Here is a 19,775-nt window from a genome sequence, read left to right on the forward strand (position 1 = left end):
GCAAATGATTCTGGGTAACAGAACCTGGTCAGAGCCCCACAAGTCACCCCATCTTGGATTCCCCTAGGTCTCTAGTTTTCAAAAATGCACAGGTTTGGTAGGTTTCCCTAGGTGCCGGCTGAGCTAGAGGCCAAAATCTACAGGTAGGGACTTTGCAAAAAACACCTCTGTTTTCTAAAAAAAAAAAAAAATTGATGTGTCCAGGTTGCGTTTTGGGGCATTTCCTGTCGCGGGCGTTAGGCCCACCCACATAAAGTGAGGTATCATTTTTATCTGGAGACTTGGGGTAACATATATTAGCAAAACAAGTGTTACTGCCCCTTGTCTTTCTCTACATTTTTTCCTTCCAAATATAAGGGAGTGTGTAAAAAAGACATCTATTTGAGAAATGCCCTGTAATTTACATGCTAGTATGGTCACCCCGGAATTCAGAGATGTGCAAATAACCACTGCTCCTCAACACCTTATCTTGTGCCCATTTTGGAAATACAAAGGTTTTCTTGATAGCTATTTTTCACTCTTTAGATTTCAGCAAATGAATTGCTGTATACCCGGTATAGAATGAAAACGCACTGCAGGGTGCAGCTCATTTATTGGCTCTGGGTACCTAGGGTTCTTGATGAACCTACAAGCCCTATATATCCCCGCAACCAGAGGAGTCCAGCAGACGTAACGGTATATTGCTTTCGAAATCTGACATTGCTGGAAAAAGTTACAGAGTAAAACGTAGAGAAAAATTGCTGTTTTTTTCACCTCAATTTCAATATTTTTCTTTTTCAGTTGTTATTTTCTGTAGGAAACCCTTGTAGGATCTACACAAATGACCCCTTGCTGAATTCAGAAGTTTGTCTCCTTTTCAGAAATGTTTAGGTTTCTGGGATCCAGCATTGGTTTCACGCCCATTTCTGTCACTGACTGGAAGGAGGCTGAAAGCACAAAAAATTGTGTCCCAGTAAAATGCCAAATTTGTGTTAAAAAATTGGGTTTTCTGATTCAAGTCTGTCTGTTCCTGAAAGCTGGGAAGCTGGTGATTTTAGCACCGCAAACTCTTTGTTGTTGCCATTTTCAGGGAAAAAACCACAAGCCTTCTTCTGCAGCCACTTTTTCCCATTTAAAAAAAAAAAAGAAATGTTCACTTTATTTTGGCTAATTTCTTGGCCTCCTTCAGGGGAACCCACAAAGTCTGGGTACCTCTAGAATCCCTAGGATGCTGGAAAAAAAGGACGCAAATTTGGCTTGGCTAGCTTATGTGGACAAAACGTTATGAGGGCCTAAGCGCGAACTGCCCCGAATAGCCAAAAAAAGGCCTGGCACAGGAGGGGGAAAAGGCCTGGCAGCGAAGGGGTTAAGTTGAGGGTGTAGGCAGTAAACACAATACTGGTGTGGGTCTTCTGCATGCAGTACTTTCTTCCCAGGAGAATTACAGGGTCTAAATAACCCTTTTTAAGTGTTTCAGACATAGTGCAAATAAAGTAAGAAAGCTTACAATACCAGTCTATAGAGAAAACTGAGGAGAGCTCAGGTAGACTCCCGTCTTACGAAATGCAGTAGAAAATGGAAATGGAGCCTCTGTGATGAGGGTTTCTATGTAGACATTCTACACTGCTATTTAATGGTACAGTGGGCCTCCAATTTTGATGAAGGAGATGATTCAAGCATGTGAATCTATGACAGATCCAATACTGGAGAAACTCAGTAAACAGATCACTAGTGACACTGACCAGAACAGTTGTATCACCAAGTGGAGACCACAGAAAACAGCAGATCTTAAAAAACATGTTAAATGAGAATGGCATCACCAGTATTAATGGTGAAAAAGAAAAGATGATTGCACACCTTTTAAGCAAGGCATTTTTTTTTTATGGAGCAAGTGTTTGAATGCTCAACTAAGGGATATGCTCGTTGGTAAATGCCCATGTGCTACTGAGTGCAGATTACATGTGTAGATCAAAGTATCCCTATACAGAGCACAAACCACTTCCCCCAATACACACTATGGCTTTTACCAATAAAGCCTAACCCCATTTCATGAATGTGGATTCTTAATCATGCAGAAAAAAAATGGGTATTGCATTTTTTGCCAAAAGGTACAAATCTGAATGGTAAAAATTGTGGGTGGGTGATGCAATGCATGAATGACTGCTCTGCCCCAGGCACAGCTGCTCAGTGGTAACTGGAACTTACAGCATAATTAAAGGTCAGTGGTCTTGGATGGATAACCACACTGGGGGGTCAGGGGAAGTTGCACAAATATGCTTTACTTCCCTTTTCACAGCAGCTTGATACAGAAGCAGACTGAGAAAACAATTGCGATTGGAAGTACACCCCTGTCCTCCAAGCAACTGCGGCTGGATGTTGGCTTTTGTTACAATCTCATTGTTCTCACTTATTCTGATTACTTGGATTTGTACTGGTTTTGATCTGCCCGTTCCACACTGTATGTCATTCCCTCTGTTTTTCCAGCACCAATCCCCCCCCACTCCACCCCCAGCAGTTAAAGTAGCCCCCAGTTTAATAGGCCACATCTTCACCAAGCAATGTCAGTTACCGTTTCTATTTTCCCATCTTGCATGTCAGCAGGAGCAGTTTCGCCCACACTTCTTGCCTTCCCTTATTCACACAGGCAAATCCAGCTCTCTAAACGATACAAACTCTGCGTACTCTCGCTTAATTATTGCAACAGTAGTTCTTACCGTGTTTGCCAAGTTAACTAACAAACCCTCCTCTGCGCAGGTCGTTGTATATGCTCCCGCCCCTTATAAAAAGTAATTTTCTGCACGCCAGCATCGTTTAACTGGTAATTCCATCTACCTGCTTTCGCCCTCCTCCACATGCCACCTGTACTCGAGATTCCCATCTTTCTTAAATATGTCTTGTCCACGTCCTTCTAAAAACAGTTTTGCACACAGTACAGTGTTCAACCATGGACTACACTACCCTGGATGAAGCTCATGCTTCAAAACTTAAGCAAGGTCACCTAGGAGGGCTATCAGGTTGACGGGCGGGTTGACCCTGTAGACCCCGCTGAGGTAGGGTACTTGCATTCCACGGTTCATGGCTCTGCGGGGCTTCTAGGCTTAAGACACCATTGGTATCTCAGCTTTAAAGCCCCATTTGTAGAGAATACCTCTTAAAGTCCTTCCAAGAGTTACAGGCAGAGTACAATCTGCACCGTAAGCAGTTCTTTTCCCCCTCGATATTTGCAACTCTGCCATGCCCTTACGTCGTTGATACTGATGATATACCAGAGCTCTCTCCACCGGAGGCCAAGTTTCTCCTTACAAATATCAAGGAGTACAAGTCGTCAGAGTCCTATGAGATGTTACTGAGGAATCTACCGGATCTCATGGTGGCAGGACGGAGGGCCTGGGTGGGGGAACTCTGTGAGCTTCACTATGACGAGTGGCTAAAGGGAGGAGGCAATAGCCTCCCAGTTCCATCATATACAGCTTAAGCTGCTTCATCACATGTGATTGACACTTGATTTGAGGGTGGGGTGGGAGGCTGGTGCTTACAATGCAGGAGCTCACCAAGAACTCTATCCAGCATGCTCTGGTATTGCCCTGTTCTTTCTCACTTCTGGGATTGGATTCTGGGGAGATTGGTAACAAATATCAGAACACTCTCCTGTGGTTGGGCCCAGTCATCGCCAAGAGAGAGATGGCGAAGGCATGGAAGGACGTGGCCGTCCCCTCAGTTTAGGTCTGGGCCAAAGGCATGGAACGTCCAATTTACAGGGCACGATAATACCCAACCAAACACTGCAAGATATGGAACGGATGGGGGAAATTAGAGACATACACCTAGAGCCTCGTACAGATAAGGCATGGACTCACAGTGACACATCGGTCAACACAGGGTGGGCAGGGGGTGTTGGGTAACTCAGGGTGGAGGGGGAATGGGGTGCAGGCATTGATTCAACAAATGCTCTGGTTGTACCTACTGAACATTGCTGCTATCTTGCTGTGTTGTACTATTGTACAAATTTCTGTGTGCTGTACATGCAGAGCAGAACACCAATTTCTTCTTGGTTGTAAAATCCATCCATCCATCCATCCATCCATGTTTACACCTTCGTTAATAGGTTAAGACACTTTGCACAAGATGTGGTGCACAGTCTTATTCGATAACTCTTACTCGAAAGCAAATAACTTTGGCTTAGCAACAAACAAGTTGTAAGAGCTGGATGATGGTACAGAACACGAGGGTGGCCGACAAAACCTTTTACCATAACAGAGTAGCACAGCTTCGAGAAGGAAGAAAAGCACTTTATATTTGCAGTGCATACATGAGGGTATTAACTCGATAACAGGAGAATACCAGCCATGTATAAAAACCTAGGTTGTTCATAATACATTTCCAGTTGTTACACTGTTGAAAGATCTCATCTAAACATTCTCGACACGAAAAAAAAACTGTTTACAGAAAAAAAACATACATACATATGAATGTATATCTACGACTTTTAAATGTGTGGACGGAGAAAAAATATCTCTCTCTATCTCTCTTTTCTTTCTCTCTCTTTTCTTTTGAGACCAGCCAGCAGGTTATTGCACATAAGCAAACCTAACAACAGCCATATGATGTCCTCCTCTCCATGCAGGTACCCGACAGTAACGCCTGCCTAATCCTTGCAAAACATTATAAACCAATCTGAGAAATGCATGCCCCCCAAAAAAATCAAATTACAAGAATAGAAATCAACAAGTTACAAATCGGCGTGTTTCTTCTTTCTCTCAACCGCCTGTCCCAATTAATGGTTTTAAGTGGGTTGCAAACAAGGAGCCTTGAAGGTATGCTCTGGTAATGCAACAGTCCGAGCTCAGATCTTTCAATCTTTCATCCCTTGCACAGCGAAGCCTAAAGTGTATGCAGTTCTCTTCACTTCAGAAATCCATCTGGCCTCTTTCTTGCTTCTCCCTGCTCTCGGACCATGCCTTGTTTAGGGTTCTTTTCATTTCGTCATCTCCTTCATCATACATCTTCTTCATCAGATTCATCAAGCTCTCATTGGGGTCTGCATCTTTGTCAAATGAGGGTTTGCTGGAAAGAGATGGGTTGGAAGAAGATTAGCAGGCACAGCAGTTCCCAACTCAGAGCATGTTCTTAATAGTGCAATAAGCCTCATCCAATTTGTATGGCCCTCACTCGGTGGGATCAGATACTACAAACAAATTAGCATAATTTGTCAGTACAGGTGGGGAGGTGTAGTAGATAACATTATACATTTTAAAAAAATGTGTTCAGGTACCAGAAGAGGTGTAGGAACCTGAATGATTACAAAGAGGCTGCATTTAAAATGCACGATTCAATCTTGAGAAGTGTGTTTTAGTACCGTATGTATAGTATAGTTAGGGGGCATATCTATTACAGCTATGAGGAAGGGGGACTAATTTTGGGGTCCGCTTTCAAATCAAAGCTGGTTCTGTGGCCAGAAGCAGGCCGGGGTTGATATCTTCAAACTGTGCAAAGATATTTACAAATAAGATGGCAAAATATATATTTATGAGTTGGCTTCTGAACACCTGCGTGACAAGTGGATTTGGGCGGCCTGAGTCTTTGTCGAACTGTGAGAGCCGCGTGTATGTGGAGTGGGTGTTTGTGCTTGGTTTGGAGGTTGGGAAGATTTGTTCCCTTGTGAGTCATGCATTGAAAAATGATTATTTGGAAAGCAACTAAGTATAGTGAGTGTGGAAATTGAAAAGGATATTATAGGAGGGCGGTAGCTGTCGGAAAGTGGGCGGGTGTTGTCTGCACAATTGGTTGGTTTTATGAGATATGAATGATGGCAAAGAGCAAAAAAACCGAAAGGGTTGACTGTGTGAATACATGGAGCAACAGTTCACCACAGGATTGCTGCTGCTTGCAGCCTGTGACGATCGTGGCTCCAAACAGTAACAATTGGTGTGATGTACATGAGGAAACAGACAAATTAATTTGCTTTCTATTCAATGATAATTTCTTATCTTACTGCCCTGTACAACTGTCCGTTAGCCTTAAAAAAAGACAACTCTGATTCATCTCAGAGGAGCCAAATGTAATCAAGATAGAGGGACACTATAAGAGCTACGTAAGGGTTCAAGGCTGAACAGCAGATGGCGCTGCTGGCCAAGATTAAGGTGCTTCGGGCTAAACGTGTATTGTTTCAGTACTAACAAGCATTTACAATGCAACGGGTCTCGCGTTTGCTCATGTTAGAGCTGATCGCGTTGTAAACTCCTAACCCGACTTTTCACCTATCGGGCAAAAGTGCATTTATGTACATAACCCGAAAAAGTTAAATTAACTATGTAAAGCGCTCGACTTCTGCCAAGCGAGATTGCGCACATAAATTAGAGAAAAAGTCGTCCACGAGCCCGATGGAAAACAGCGAGCCTCGCATGTTTTCTGTACTTGGTCGCTGCGCTCGAGGAGGGCTAGCCACCGGAAAAGGCCTTCAACTAATGAAAGCAAGCAGATTTTATTAGGCAAGCCCACAAACCAATAACAAGCATTTACAATACATCGGGTCTCGCGTTTGCTCGTGTTAGAGCCCATCGCGTTGTAAACTCCTAACCCGACTTTTCACCTATCGGGCAAAAGTGCATTTATGCACGTAACCCGAAAAAGTGAAATCAAGTAGGTAAAGCGCTCGACTTCTGCCAAGCGAGATCTGGCTCGTAAATTAGTTTTAAAAAAAGTCCACCAGCCGGATGGAAAACAGCGAGCCTCGCATGTTTTCTGCACTTGGTCGCTGCGCTCGAGGAGGGCTAGCCACCGGAAAAGGCATGACCTACGAGTGCCTTCGACTAATGAAAGCAAGCCGATTTAATTAGGGAAGCCCACGAACCACTAAAAAGCACTGACGTGAAGTTGACAGGGCTCGGAGCCCTTTTCTAAATACTAAAGAGTCTCCCTGCTATACGCATGCGCGAGCGCATGCAAAGCAGGCTCGACCCTAAAAAACACTGACGTGAAGTTCACAGGGCTCCGAGCCCTTTTCTAAATACTAAAGCGTCTCGCTGCGATACGCATGCGCGAGCGCATGCAACACAGGCTCGACCCTAAAAACGAGCGTGCTTGTATCGGCACTGAAGCGCACGAGAAGAATTAGGGGTATTCAAAATACAATAGCAAATGATACAGTTTAATCCAGCATTCAATACACAACAGCATAGGCTGCTCAAAACTAGCCATCAGTGCATTAGTAGCACTACACCAGCATCTAACGCTATAGCAGGAGCAGCTGCAGGACACACATGTAATGCATTGGCACAGACAGCCTAGGATTTTAATGCATAACAGTAGAGACAGGAGCAACTTAACATTACAGATGTATGTGCGACTTTTGAGGTTCGGGGACAAAACTGTTTAGTGTCCAATTTCTGCAGTAGTAAGAACAGATACTTTTCCGTATTGCAATTAGAGGCCGCGCAGAAAAAATACTGGAGTCTCATTACGGGACTGGCTGCACTGCTGCGAAGGTACATTAACAAAACAGTGTGGGACCTAATGCAAGCACATTTTTCTACAACAAAGAATTATCAAGCTTATGCCAAACTCAGCTTGAAGCTGTAAAACCAGTAGATGCAGGACACTCAAAACTCACTTTTTGTCTTTGAGTTGTTTCTCCACCTGGGTTAGGTACTCCCAATGTTGCTCGGACTTCTTCCTGCACATTACTAAAATTGTGTCCGTCTTAATCTACGATCAGGGATAAAGAAAAACATAGGGGAAGAGAGACTTGCCTTTATTTTAATAAATCAACTCACTATACTTCTTCCATAATATTTTTAGCATTTGTTCATAGAAAATACAAAAACTAAACTATATATTACTGAACAAAACAACATTTGAGATTGGAAATGAACAGACATATACAAAGCAAGGAGATTTAACCAAAAAAGCTGGAAATAAAACTTAACTGGAATAAAGGAGCTGAAGTAATGGAAATAAGAGGGGAATACAAAAAAGGAAGTGAACTAAAAGAAAAACACGAGGAAGAAGGCACAAAAGGAGCAGAAGGCAGAGGCAAAACTGGCAGACATGGATGAAAGGGATTTTTAAATCCATTGTTTAAAGAGACATAAATAAATGTTAAGCCAAAAAAACAAGAAGGCATTTGTACTAAATACCGGTGGCTCAGCTGGTAAATAGCATGAAAAGAAGCAAACAAGAATAAGAACAGGAGTATGGTGGCAAAGAGGAAGGTTAAAAAGCTAGAACTATGGATTGGTTTCGAAGCCACACTAAGAAATTTGGTAAACAATACATTTAGTTTGTGAAGCTCTCAAAGAATACAGAAATATAAAAGGAACCACTCAGCAGACGTACAGAAGGTGAGGCAAAAACATGGCAATGCATGAATACAGAGAAAAGAGATGAAGTACTGAAATATCAAGTATCTTCAAGTTAGTTGAAAAAGGGTTGATATGGTATGTACAGTACAATTGCAACGACCAAAAGCAGACGAGAGTATAAAGGACTGGAAAAGGAAAAAGTAATAAATCACAATAAAGGAGGAAAAAGAGATGAGATGGCAAAGGAGGAAGCCAGAGTGAAGGAAGGAGTATTTTTGTAAAAGTTAAGTGATTAAAAGCAAGCAGGCAGACGCCATTGAAGCTACGGGGCACACAGGTTTGATAGACCTCAGTTGAGGTGACTGAGTCGGTTTGCCTCATGCATTCTGGGTCTGACCTATTATGACTTGGGAACCGAAAATTAAATACATCCCCTTTGCACTTGACTCGCAGAGTAGCAGGGCACGCAGTCAAGGTTTACTCAGGAAGGTGGTGTAGGGGTAGGGACTAAAACCAGAGTCTCACAAAACAGTAATCAATAAATCAACTGTTCAGCCAGTGCTTTGTATTGTTAAGAAAACATACTTTAATCTTTGCGAATCGTGTTACACAAATCCAGGATTATTAATACAAAATTCTATAAATCACTACTGGAAAAAACAGAAAGCCAATTTCAGTGATCGAGTGATTCGGTCCCTTCCATGGCTATGCCCAAAGGGGCCTGTCCTTACAGTTTACACTCACCAAACAGACTTTTTCTAGTATGAGAAGATTCAAGTCAGATCAACAATCACCCACTTCACTAACGGGTCGCAAGGGCCATGCTGGTACGTTTACTTCCTCTGTGCTTGTGTGAGTGGGTCTCGTCAAGTCCAGATGGAGGCAGACACAAAAACAGCCATAGGCTCACTACTGCCACTGGCAGTACCAATCTACCCTTCATAAAAAGCAGATCATCGGCTCTTTCAGCCGAAAGCTTTATGCATTTGCAAGTGATGTGCCTTCACCTAACTGTGAAGCCGACTGTTAAGAGAATCTTTTGGGATCTGAAGCGCTTGTCTCCAACACCTGTGTGGTGTCACCTACCAGTGGTCAGAAAAAAGTCCTGGAGCAGCGACTAAGGGCTTCAGTCCATATTTTACACCATGTTTGCTTGTGTATTTCCCTAGCACAGCTCTGTGCCTGGTTCGAGGGTGTTCTGACACTTTGTACCAATCTCCAAACTGCCAAGCTACAGTCTTTATCTCCAAGTGTCAGCAGGAAGGATGGATGTAAGTGGGAGTCTTATTTAAATAATCTCAAAATGGAAGCACAAAGGGGAAAAGAAGCCATTAAAATATAAACGTGTCAGTCTTTTGGGAGAAACAGGCCCGTGTAAATAAAAGGGCAGGTCATGTTCAAAAACTTACTTATTTCCTTCTCAAGAGATTGTTGTCTCCTACCTAACTAAATCACCCATAAACCTCATGGAGGAGATATCTGAAGGGAGAAAAAGAGCAGGGCCTGGCAAAAGGGCACCCCTGCATTTTTAAGGATAGAGGTGCCTCCAGTCATCCCACACTATATAGTCTGGGGACTCCTACAAGATTCATGAATGAACATCAACCAATAAACACTGCACGGCTGGCAGGCTACTCCCAACCTCTAGTTTGTACACCATACTTACAGTGGAAATCCAAGATGGATTCCCTATGCTTATAGCCATTCATGGTATACAAACTTCGTTCATGCTGCTATAACCACCTAACGAAGAGCCTAAAAGACTGGTCAGACACGTTACATCGGCAAGACCAATAGGCCATTCGACCACTGGCACGGGCAGATAAAACGGCCTTTCCTATGACCATAAATAAAAACACAGTCCGTCAAGAGCGGACAGTCACAAATATGGAGGGCATGCATGCTTCCCCTATCCCTGTCCACAGAAACATGCAAAGCCACAATCTCTGGGCTTACGCTTTTTGAAAGCAAGGACAATTTCAGGCAGGCAAGCAGACACCAGATTGAAAAGAAGAAAACACAGCATAAGAGTTAAAGTAAAACAGTAGGGAAAGGGACACAAACACCAAGGGTGAGGGGTTGAGAAATGGAGACAAAAGAGGGTACAATCTGGAGGAAACAGAGTGTATGAAGAAAAAGAGCAACAATCCATTAGATGCAAAATGACTCACTTTCCTAGAGCTGCTTTCCGCAGAGATGGGTTTCAGAAGGTTATTGATGATTAAGGAATAACTCCTCCCATTCAAATCCTTCACCAGCAGCTCAAAGGATCTGAAAAAGACCACCAAACATTAGGCAAAAACCAGTGCAACTCACAGAAGCCTTTTTATAGCAGTGAAAGTTAAAAAATAGGAGGGTTAAATATCTACAGATAGCTGTACTATTGTAGGGAACTAGTTCCAACTACCACCAACAATTCACCCCTAACCACTTTACCCTTTGCATGATCACCACTACCCCTCATCCCACACAACAATTTCGAACACATTTTCACTACAAATAATACCTTACTATCTTTTAATCCCTCTTTAATTATGACTTCTTTTAAAACACCCCTAATTAAGGAGGGCAAGTGAAGAAAGTCTTAAGCCGAATGGCTGGCTCTAGGTCGTCCCATGGGGACCTGAAAGCCAAAAGAAATGAAGTGCCTGGATGCTTGGCTCAGCTTTATCCATCCCTAATGCAGTTTTAAAAGACAAAAAAAATACATACATTAAAAAAGGAACACTAGACACAGGAAAGCCGAGTATACAAAACCTCAAACTGTTTTGTGTTGTATGTGCCTGCAGCCAGACAGAGCTGCAATTCCACATGTGCCTTACTGAATATCTGAAATCAAAGAGAAAATTCCACAGGGAAGTCATATTCGTCTGTTCTGAAAGGCGATGAAATTGCCACCATGAATGTGTTGACCCTGCCTCTCTTTACTGTTTGTAAAGTCAGGGGTAAGCAGTGATTAACAACGAAATAGCTTTCTGTTATACTTTGACATACTGAGTCAAACTAGATTAATAAGTGATACTTGGGTTTACTGAACCTACTGTACTAAGGTGATGAAATTACTGCAGATTAGACATTGTGTTCCAGTGGTAAAAATGGAGCAAGAAGATATTCAACCAGCAGCGAAATTGTCAAACAGAAAACTGAGTTCATATCTTAAAATCAAAAAGCTCCATATTCCAGATGTAAGATTATTTTGAATAAATTCAGTTCAGATTGTGCACTGTGTAAAACACCATCACTTTATGTAGGGTTTAATAGACAGTGCGGACTTACTTTTAACAGATGTCAATTTAGTAAAATCTAATATATTGAAAGGGAAACACATGGACGAAATCGGTCTTTACTGCATGGTCAACCTCGTATTTTTGCCTTTTGCTGGAACCTATATTTGTGTTGGCTTTACAACTCTGCACTTTACCCCTGTTAACTAGTAGTAAAGCCCCTTTACTACCACCTTCGAACATGGTTCAATTGGCATATTTCTGACTGCCACATTTATCTTGCTTGCAAGCACCTAGTATATGGTGTAAAAATTTTACCCAGGGCCTAAAAGTTGAATGTCATTTATAGACTGCAGCACCTATTGTGCCACCACTAAAGTGGCAGTGCAAACACACCATTATGCCTACCAATATAGTCTCACTTCTGCAATTTAAACCCGCCATCCAACATGTTAAAATAGCCCTTTTTGACCAACAACAAAAAAAACACACTCTTTTAAATATTAGTAAGCCACTACGTAAGCCTTGTAGCTCAACAGGTGGGGCAAATGTATTAAAAATTGGAGCATGCAGAAGAAGAATATTGCCATGTCCCTTCATGACAGGGTCCTATGAGCTATTTTCACTGTAGCAGACCCAGCGGTCCAACAAAACCAGAGTATGGATTAAAATACTGAAAACAAACTTTAGGAACAGCTAGAAAATTAAACCACTATTTTTAATAGCTTAAAAAAAAAAAAATCCAATTGAATGGTGAAGTTGTGTTAATAAATATTAAGGAAAAGCAACTTTTAGAGGTACCCTCTTCCAGCCAGAACTGTCAGCAGGCTAGTTAGCATAAGCATCTGTCAGCCCTCAGCCCTCGCCTTTGTTGAGCCCTGAATAGGTGAGAAATGCCTCAGAAGGAGCAAACAATAGGCTGACATGAACGGGCAGAGATGACGCCTCCGAACTCCACAGAACATGCATGGCGGGGGATGCACAATGTAAAATCCTACTTGACAGGTCTACTGAGCCATATGAACACTCAAGGCATACTGGAAAGGAAAAGAACATGATGCCAAGACAATTCTTATGGATCTCCTGTTTGGTTGTTGAAGGACCCTCCTTTGTCCTACCATACTGGTCTCTGGGTTTGTTGTGGGTACAGTGCCTGCTTCAAACTGGACTTTAGTGTTCAATGTTGGAGAACACAAGGATCACCATAGTAACCCCCCCCAACACATACCCCCATACCCAAAGAGCCCAAATTAAGTGGGCCCGAAAACGTTTGCCCTCTTGAACATGCCCTGTAGTACGGTAAACAGGGTTACTGCTAAAGTACAGGTTAGGGCCTGGTAACCTTTACCACATTACTTAGGGGGTGGCCAGGAGTCACCACCACTCATTAGATAGTTTCATTCATAAATTGTGCATCCCCAAGAACCCTCTTTAGAACACTTTCTGGACCCACAGAAGATCCTAAAAGAACTGGACCTGCTGTCTATAACATGAGAGGAGCACTTAAGCACTGGGTCAGATTCCTCTTGTACACAGGACCAAGAAGAGGACTCCAAGAGTGCAACTATGATTAGAAAACAAGCTGCAAGAGGCCTTTTCCTGAAACCACCCGGCTGACCAGTGTCAACTGGATCTAGACTGGACCAAGCTAGCTGTTGGCCTCTGCCTGACACCGTGCTAGTCTCTATGTGCCTCTCCTGAGGTCCTGGAAGCCTTTGAAGTGTTCTCCTATGGTTAACTAGGACTTAAAAGACTAAGTCAGAAGATAACACCTTTCACCGGGGCAAACCTGGTTGGTGTATCAGACCAGGACTCAATTGTCGTCAGCCTGAAATTGATCCTGGGTTCCCCTCTACCACGACCATGCACTATGATTGACGCCTAGTGTTTATTTGGTGTTATTTCCACTGAAAGCTTTTTAAAAATTCATATTTCTGGTTACCCTTATTGGATTTTTGCCATTTTCTTCATTAAATTTTACTCTATTTTCCTATTGCGGTTTGGGATGTTTATCGGTTTGCATTTTGACTGGATTACTGTTTGGCACTGCATACATTCTTCACATTGCCATGACTTAAGCCTGCCTGCTCTTGGAGCCAAGCTCAGGTTAATATAGTTTCTTTAAGGGTGCACACTGACAAGAGTTGTGATTACTCTTTCAGGTGGGCAGTCGTCCATTCCAAATAATGATCCAATTTTTCAACGTGTTCAAGAAATAACCTATTTTTAAACTGAAAGGATCTATCCTCTTAACACAATTGCAAGACTCAAGACATGGCTTTTCGAACGATAGCAGCACCCCCCCCCCCCAGCGCCTCGAAACCCTAACGGGTACATAGCGCGCTTTATAAATTTATTGATTGATTGCAGGAATATTTGACTGTAGACACTCTTGATTACTTGGCTTGTGCTTGGTCTCATACGGCCACCAGATCATTAGCATGGCTATCCCTAGCCAGTTAATTTAACCAGTTAATTTTAATACTGTTTGCACCTTCGAACCCTTTTCTACCTATTATGTCCCAATGTCCGAAAAACATGCAACAAAGATAAAAAGGTACAGTTCTGGCAAGCAGGAGCTGGTCTATTTAACATACTTCTCAGCAAATTGAATCTGTACATTCTCCGCTGGGATTTTGTGAACTCCACTCAAGGTGACGTAGATTTTCACGAATGCATTGGATTGGTCCCAGCCTACAAGATCATGAAAGGCAACAGAATAAAAAAAAAATGTAAATCAGGAACTTTTAGACATGAACTTTGCCTCTTTATGGCGTTTTGATGTTCGTGGTCACAGTACGCCCTTTCACTACGCTCCTTTTTAGTTCGACAATATAAATTGCTGGAACACAACAACTTCAAATCCCAATCGTTCTGCTCATGAACTCTGCACTGCCTTAGCAAAAACACGTGCATGAACAGTGCATTGTACTGAATCCATTACTTCCACTTTTGTATTTGGACTTCATAGGTAAATAAATAGACCATTTAAAACGTATCTGAAAATGAACAAGAAAAGCTAAACTAATTATCAGAAAATTAATTTAGAAATAACGGAGAAGCGCTGTAATAATGTAATTAAATTCAAGTTAAAAAATGAGGGGAGTGTGCTTCATCAAAGGGTTAAGCTAAATCATTACATCACCAGCTTCTAACACCTACTCCTCTCAGTAGCTCACAAAGGAAGGAGATAACATCATCTCTCTCGATAAGCACAACACTGCCCTCACTAGGTGTTGCAAAATCTCTAGTACCGTAATTGTTGATCTTCACAGTATAGCCAGAGCTAAGCTGCCCCACAACAGTAGCTGATTTCGTAAGTTCAGAGGTCTCTTTGGCTAATGACTGCTGGTTGACTTTGTTGAGTTCTGTCTCCAGTTTGCGCTGCTCAGCAAGGAGGACTTTGCACACTCGTTGCCGGGATGCTTTCGACAGCAAATCTTTAACTTCCTCCAGGTCTTTACGTAGCTTGAGATAAAAAAAAAAGAGAAGTACCGATTACAGCCTAGTAACAAAACGTTTATTGTATTACATTCCTTAAATCAATTAACAAGCAATCCATTGTCTTACTTTCTCTTTTAATCCTGTTTTTTTTTCTTAAGCACTTTCTCTGCATACCAATTCTTTACACATTTTTTTTCCTCCATTTTATCAGCACCTACGTAAGTGGTGTTACGCAACTCATAATGCTCATGAAATACCATGGTGAAAGGCGGGAGTGCGAGTTAAGGGAGGCCCACCGCGAAGGGAGCAGAGAGAGTTGACTTAAAGAAAAACTCTGTACTAGGAGGTGGCACTCAGGACATCAAAGGCACTTATCCCTATTGTGAAAGTCACGGGCAACTCTCCCATTTCAAATACACCCAAAGATGACCTCCACCCTTCAAACCCCTTTCTGTCACTAACACATGAAGCAAACAGGCTGGCCAGGCACTGCTATCTTTCAGTCTTGAAACACAAATTCCTTCTTGAGCATAAGACCCTCGAATGTTCATTCAAAAGAGATGCAGATGAAGAACTCTTATTAGTAAAGGATTGCAACAGCTAAAATAGTGACAAGACAGATACAAAGAAACAGGAGCGATTCGAACCAGACTTAATGGAAGTTTGCATTAAATTGATCAAGAGAAAGGGTAATTAGTTATGTGCAGTTTGCATTATAGCCTGGCAAGTGTGTTTAATGTTCAATGGCCTTACATCTCAAGATTAGATGCATTCAATGTTTGTGTAGCTGGCTATCCAAACTTTTTTGCGCTTTTGTTTGCTTTGTCACGTTCACAAAGTAACAAAATAAGAAAACATAATCTAAGGAAAAGAATTCTAATAGCAAACGTTTTTTTCTGAAAAAAACGTTCAGAATTTTTTTTGCAGAGAAATTTCACACACAGGAAAGTTGTGAAGGCGACTAAAAGGTTCAAGACTTTCGCAGAGTTCGGAAAACTTTGATTACACACTCTACTGATGACCTCTGTTAAATAAGCACCAAGATTACTCTGGGTCATCACAGAAAGAGCAGACTGTGCTGTGCAGTTTGTACCCAATATGTAAACGCACTCACAAAAGTGGATAATTGCTGTCACACCTTAGAAGGCTATACGGTAGCAGCTGATTCGTAGTGGTGCGACACAGGCAGTTATTCCTGGGAGGGGTGCTGTAAGGAAATGCCTCCTTGGCATGGTTACCCCCTGACTTTTTGCCTTTGCTGATGCTATGTTTTGAATTGAAAGTGTGCTGAGGTCTGCTAACCAGGCCCCAACACCAGTGTTCTTTCCCTAACCTGTACTTTTGATTCCACAATTGGCACACCCTGGCATCCAGATAAGTCCCTTGTAACTGGTACCTCTGGTACCAAGGGCCCTGATGCCAGGGAAGGTCTCTAAGGGCTGCAGCATGTATTATGCCACCCTAGAGACCCCTCACTCAGCACAGACACACTGCTTACCAGCTTGTGTGTGCTAGTGAGAACAAAATGAGTAAGTCGACATGGCACTCCCCTCAGGGTGCCATGCCAGCCTCTCACTGCCTATGCAGTATAGGTAAGACACCCCTCTAGCAGGCCTTACAGCCCTAAGGCAGGGTGCACTATACCATAGGTGAGGGTACCAGTGCATGAGCACTGTGCCCCTACAGTGTCTAAGCAAAACCTTAGACATTGTAAGTGCAGGGTAGCCATAAGAGTATATGGTCTGGGAGTCTGTTTTACACTAACTCAACAGCACCATAATGGCTACACTGAAAACTGGGAAGTTTAGTATCAAACTTCTCAGCACAATAAATGCACACTGATGCCAGTGTACATTTTATTGTAAAATACACCTCAGAGGGCACCTTAGAGGTGCCCCCTGAAACTTAACCGACTATCTGTGTAGGCTGACTGGTTCCAGCAGCCTGCCACACTAGAGACATGTTGCTGGCCCCATGGGGAGAGTGCCTTTGTCACTCTAAGGCCAGTAACAAAGCCTGCACTGGGTGGAGATGCTAACACCTCCCCCAGGCAGGAGCTGTAACACCTGGCGGTGAGCCTCAAAGGCTCACCCCTTTGTCACAGCACCGCAGGACACTCCAGCTTAGTGGAGTTGCCCGCCCCCTCCGGCCACGGCCCCCACTTTTGGCGGCAAGGCTAGAGGAAACAAAGAAAGCAACAAGGAGGAGTAACTGGCCAGTCAGGACAGCCCCTAAGGTGTCCTGAGCTGAAGTGACTAACTTTTAGAAGTCCTCCATCTTGCAGATGGAGGATTCCCCCAATAGGATTAGGGATGTGACCCCCTCCCCTTGGGAGGAGGCACAAAGAGGGTGTACTCACCCTCAGGGCTAGTAGCCATTGGCTACTAACCCCCCAGACCAAAACACGCCCTTAAATTTAGTATTTAAGGGCTCTCCCTGAACCTAGAAATTAGATTCCTGCAACTACAAGAAGAAGGACTGCTGAGCTGAAAGACCCCTGCAGAGGAAGACCAGAAGACACCAACTGCCTTGGCCCCAGACTTACCGGCCTGTCTCCTGCCTTCCAAAGAACCCTGCTCCAGCGACGCTTTCCAAGGGACCAGTGACCTCTGAATCCTCCGAGGACTGCCCTGCTTCGAAAAAGACAAGAAACTCCCGAGGACAGCGGCACTGCTCCAAAAGAACTGCAACTTTGTTACAAGGAGCAGATTTAAAGACCCCTGCAACTCCCCGCAAGAAGCGTGAGACTTGCAACACTGCACCCGGCGACCCCGACTCGACTGGTGGAGAACAACCAACTCAGGGAGGACCCTCCGGCGACTCTACGACTGTGAGTAACCAAAGTTGTCCCCCCTGAGCCCCCACAGCGACGCCTGCAGAGGGAATCCCCAGGCTCCCCCTGACCGCGACTGTCTGAACTCCATTTCCCGACGGCTGGAAAAGACCCTGCACCCGCAGCCCCCAAAGAAACGGAACTTCTGTGCAGGAGTGACCCCCAGGAGGCCCTCTCCCTTGCCCAGGTGGTGGCTACCCCGAGGAGCCCCCCCCTTGCCTGCCTGCGACGCTGAAGAGATCCCTTGATCTCTCATTGACTTCCATTGAAAACCCGACGCGTGTTTGCACACTGCACCCGGCCGCCCCCGCGCTGCTGAGGGTGTACTTTCTGTGCTGACTTGTGTCCCCCCCGGTGCCCTACAAAACCCCCCTGGTCTGCCCTCCGAAGACGTGGGTACTTACCTGCTGGCAGACTGGAACCGGGGCACCCCCTTCTCTCCATTGAAGCCTATGTGTTTTGGCACCTCTTTGACCTTTGCACCTGACCGGCCCTGAGCTGCTGGTGTGATAACTTTGGGGTTGCTCTGAACCCACAACGGTGGGCTACCTTGGACCAAAAACTGAAAACTGTAAGTGACTTACTTACCTGTGAACACTAACAATAACTTACCTCCCCCAGGAACTGTGAAAATTGCACTGTGTCCACTTTTAAAACAGCTTATTGTGTTTTATGTGAAAAGTATACATGCTAAAGTAATGATTCAAAGTTCCTAGAGTACTTACCTGCAATACCTTTCAAATGAGCTATTACATGTAAAATTTGAACCTGTGGTTCTTAAAATAAACTAAGAAAATATATTTTTCTATAACAAAACCTATTGGCTGGATTTGTCTCCGAGTGTGTGTACCTCATTTATTGCCTATGTGTATGTACAACAAATGCTTAACACTACTCCTTGGATAAGCCTACTGCTCGACCACACTACCACAAAATAGAGCATTAGTATTATCTCTTTTTGCCACTATCTTACCTCTAAGGGGAACCCTTGGACTCTGTGCATACTATTCCTTACTTTGAAATAGTGCATACAGAGCCAACTTCCTACATTGGTGGATCAGCGGTGGGGTACAAGACTTTGCATTTGCTGGACTACTCAGCCAATACCTGATCACACGACAAATTCCAAAATTGTCATTAGAAATTGATTTTTGCAATTTGAAAAGTTTTCTAAATTCTTTAAAGTCCTGCTAGGGCCTTGTGTTAGTCCCTGTCAGCATTTCTTTTAGAGTTTAAAAGTTTGTAAAAGTTTGAATTAGATTCTAGAACTAGTTTTAGATTCTTAAAAGCATTCCAACTTTTTGAAGAATAATGTCTAGTACAGAGATGAATGTGGTGGAACTCGACACCACACCTTACCTCCATCTCCAGATGAAAGAGCTAAGGTCACTCTGTAACATAAGAAAAATAACAATGGGCTCCAGACCTACCAAAGTACAGCTCCAGGAGCTGATGGCAGAGTATGATAGAGCCAACCCCTCTGTGGATAACACAGAGGAGGATGATAGTGAACTGGAGGAAGAATCCCCTCCACCAGTCCTATCTAGGGAGAACAGGGCTTCTCAAGCCCTGACTCCAAAAATAATAGTCAGAGATGCTGGCTCCCTCACAGGAGGGTCCAGCCTCTCTGAAATCACTGAGGATAACTCCAGTGAAGAGGACATCCAGTTAGCCAGGATGGCCAAAAGATTGGCTTTGGAAAAACAGATCCTAGCCATAGAAAGGGAAAGACAAGAGATGGGCCTAGGACCCATCAATGGTGGCAGCAACATAAATAGGGTCAGAGATTCTCCTGACATGTTGAAAATCCCCAAAGGGATTGTAACAAAATATGAAGATGGTGATGACATCACCAAATGGTTCACAGCTTTTGAGAGGGCTTGTGAAACCAGAAAAGTGAACAAATCTCACTGGGGTGCTCTCCTTTGGGAAATGTTCACAGGAAAGTGTAGGGATAGACTCCTCACACTCTCTAAAAAAGATGCAGAATCTTAT

The 19,775-nt window shown here is 43.4% G+C and overlaps 1 protein-coding gene across 1 annotated transcript in view; it reads right to left on the reverse strand.

The window, feature by feature from the left end:
* Positions 1-4,247: 4,247 nt before the first annotated feature.
* CACYBP (calcyclin binding protein) overlaps positions 4,248-19,775 on the reverse strand; it is a 39,485-nt gene continuing 23,957 nt past the window's right edge. The window contains exons 2-6 of the mRNA XM_069231577.1: positions 14,758-14,971; positions 14,101-14,197; positions 10,451-10,550; positions 7,589-7,683; positions 4,248-5,043 (exon numbers count right to left, since the gene is read on the reverse strand). Of these exons, the coding sequence (XP_069087678.1) occupies positions 4,887-5,043; positions 7,589-7,683; positions 10,451-10,550; positions 14,101-14,197; positions 14,758-14,971 (663 nt within the window). The 3' untranslated portion in view covers positions 4,248-4,886. The remainder of the gene's footprint in view (positions 5,044-7,588; positions 7,684-10,450; positions 10,551-14,100; positions 14,198-14,757; positions 14,972-19,775) is intronic.

The sequence above is a fragment of the Pleurodeles waltl genome, chromosome 4_2 (assembly GCF_031143425.1).
Source record: "Pleurodeles waltl isolate 20211129_DDA chromosome 4_2, aPleWal1.hap1.20221129, whole genome shotgun sequence".
Lineage (NCBI taxonomy): Eukaryota > Metazoa > Chordata > Amphibia > Caudata > Salamandridae > Pleurodeles > Pleurodeles waltl.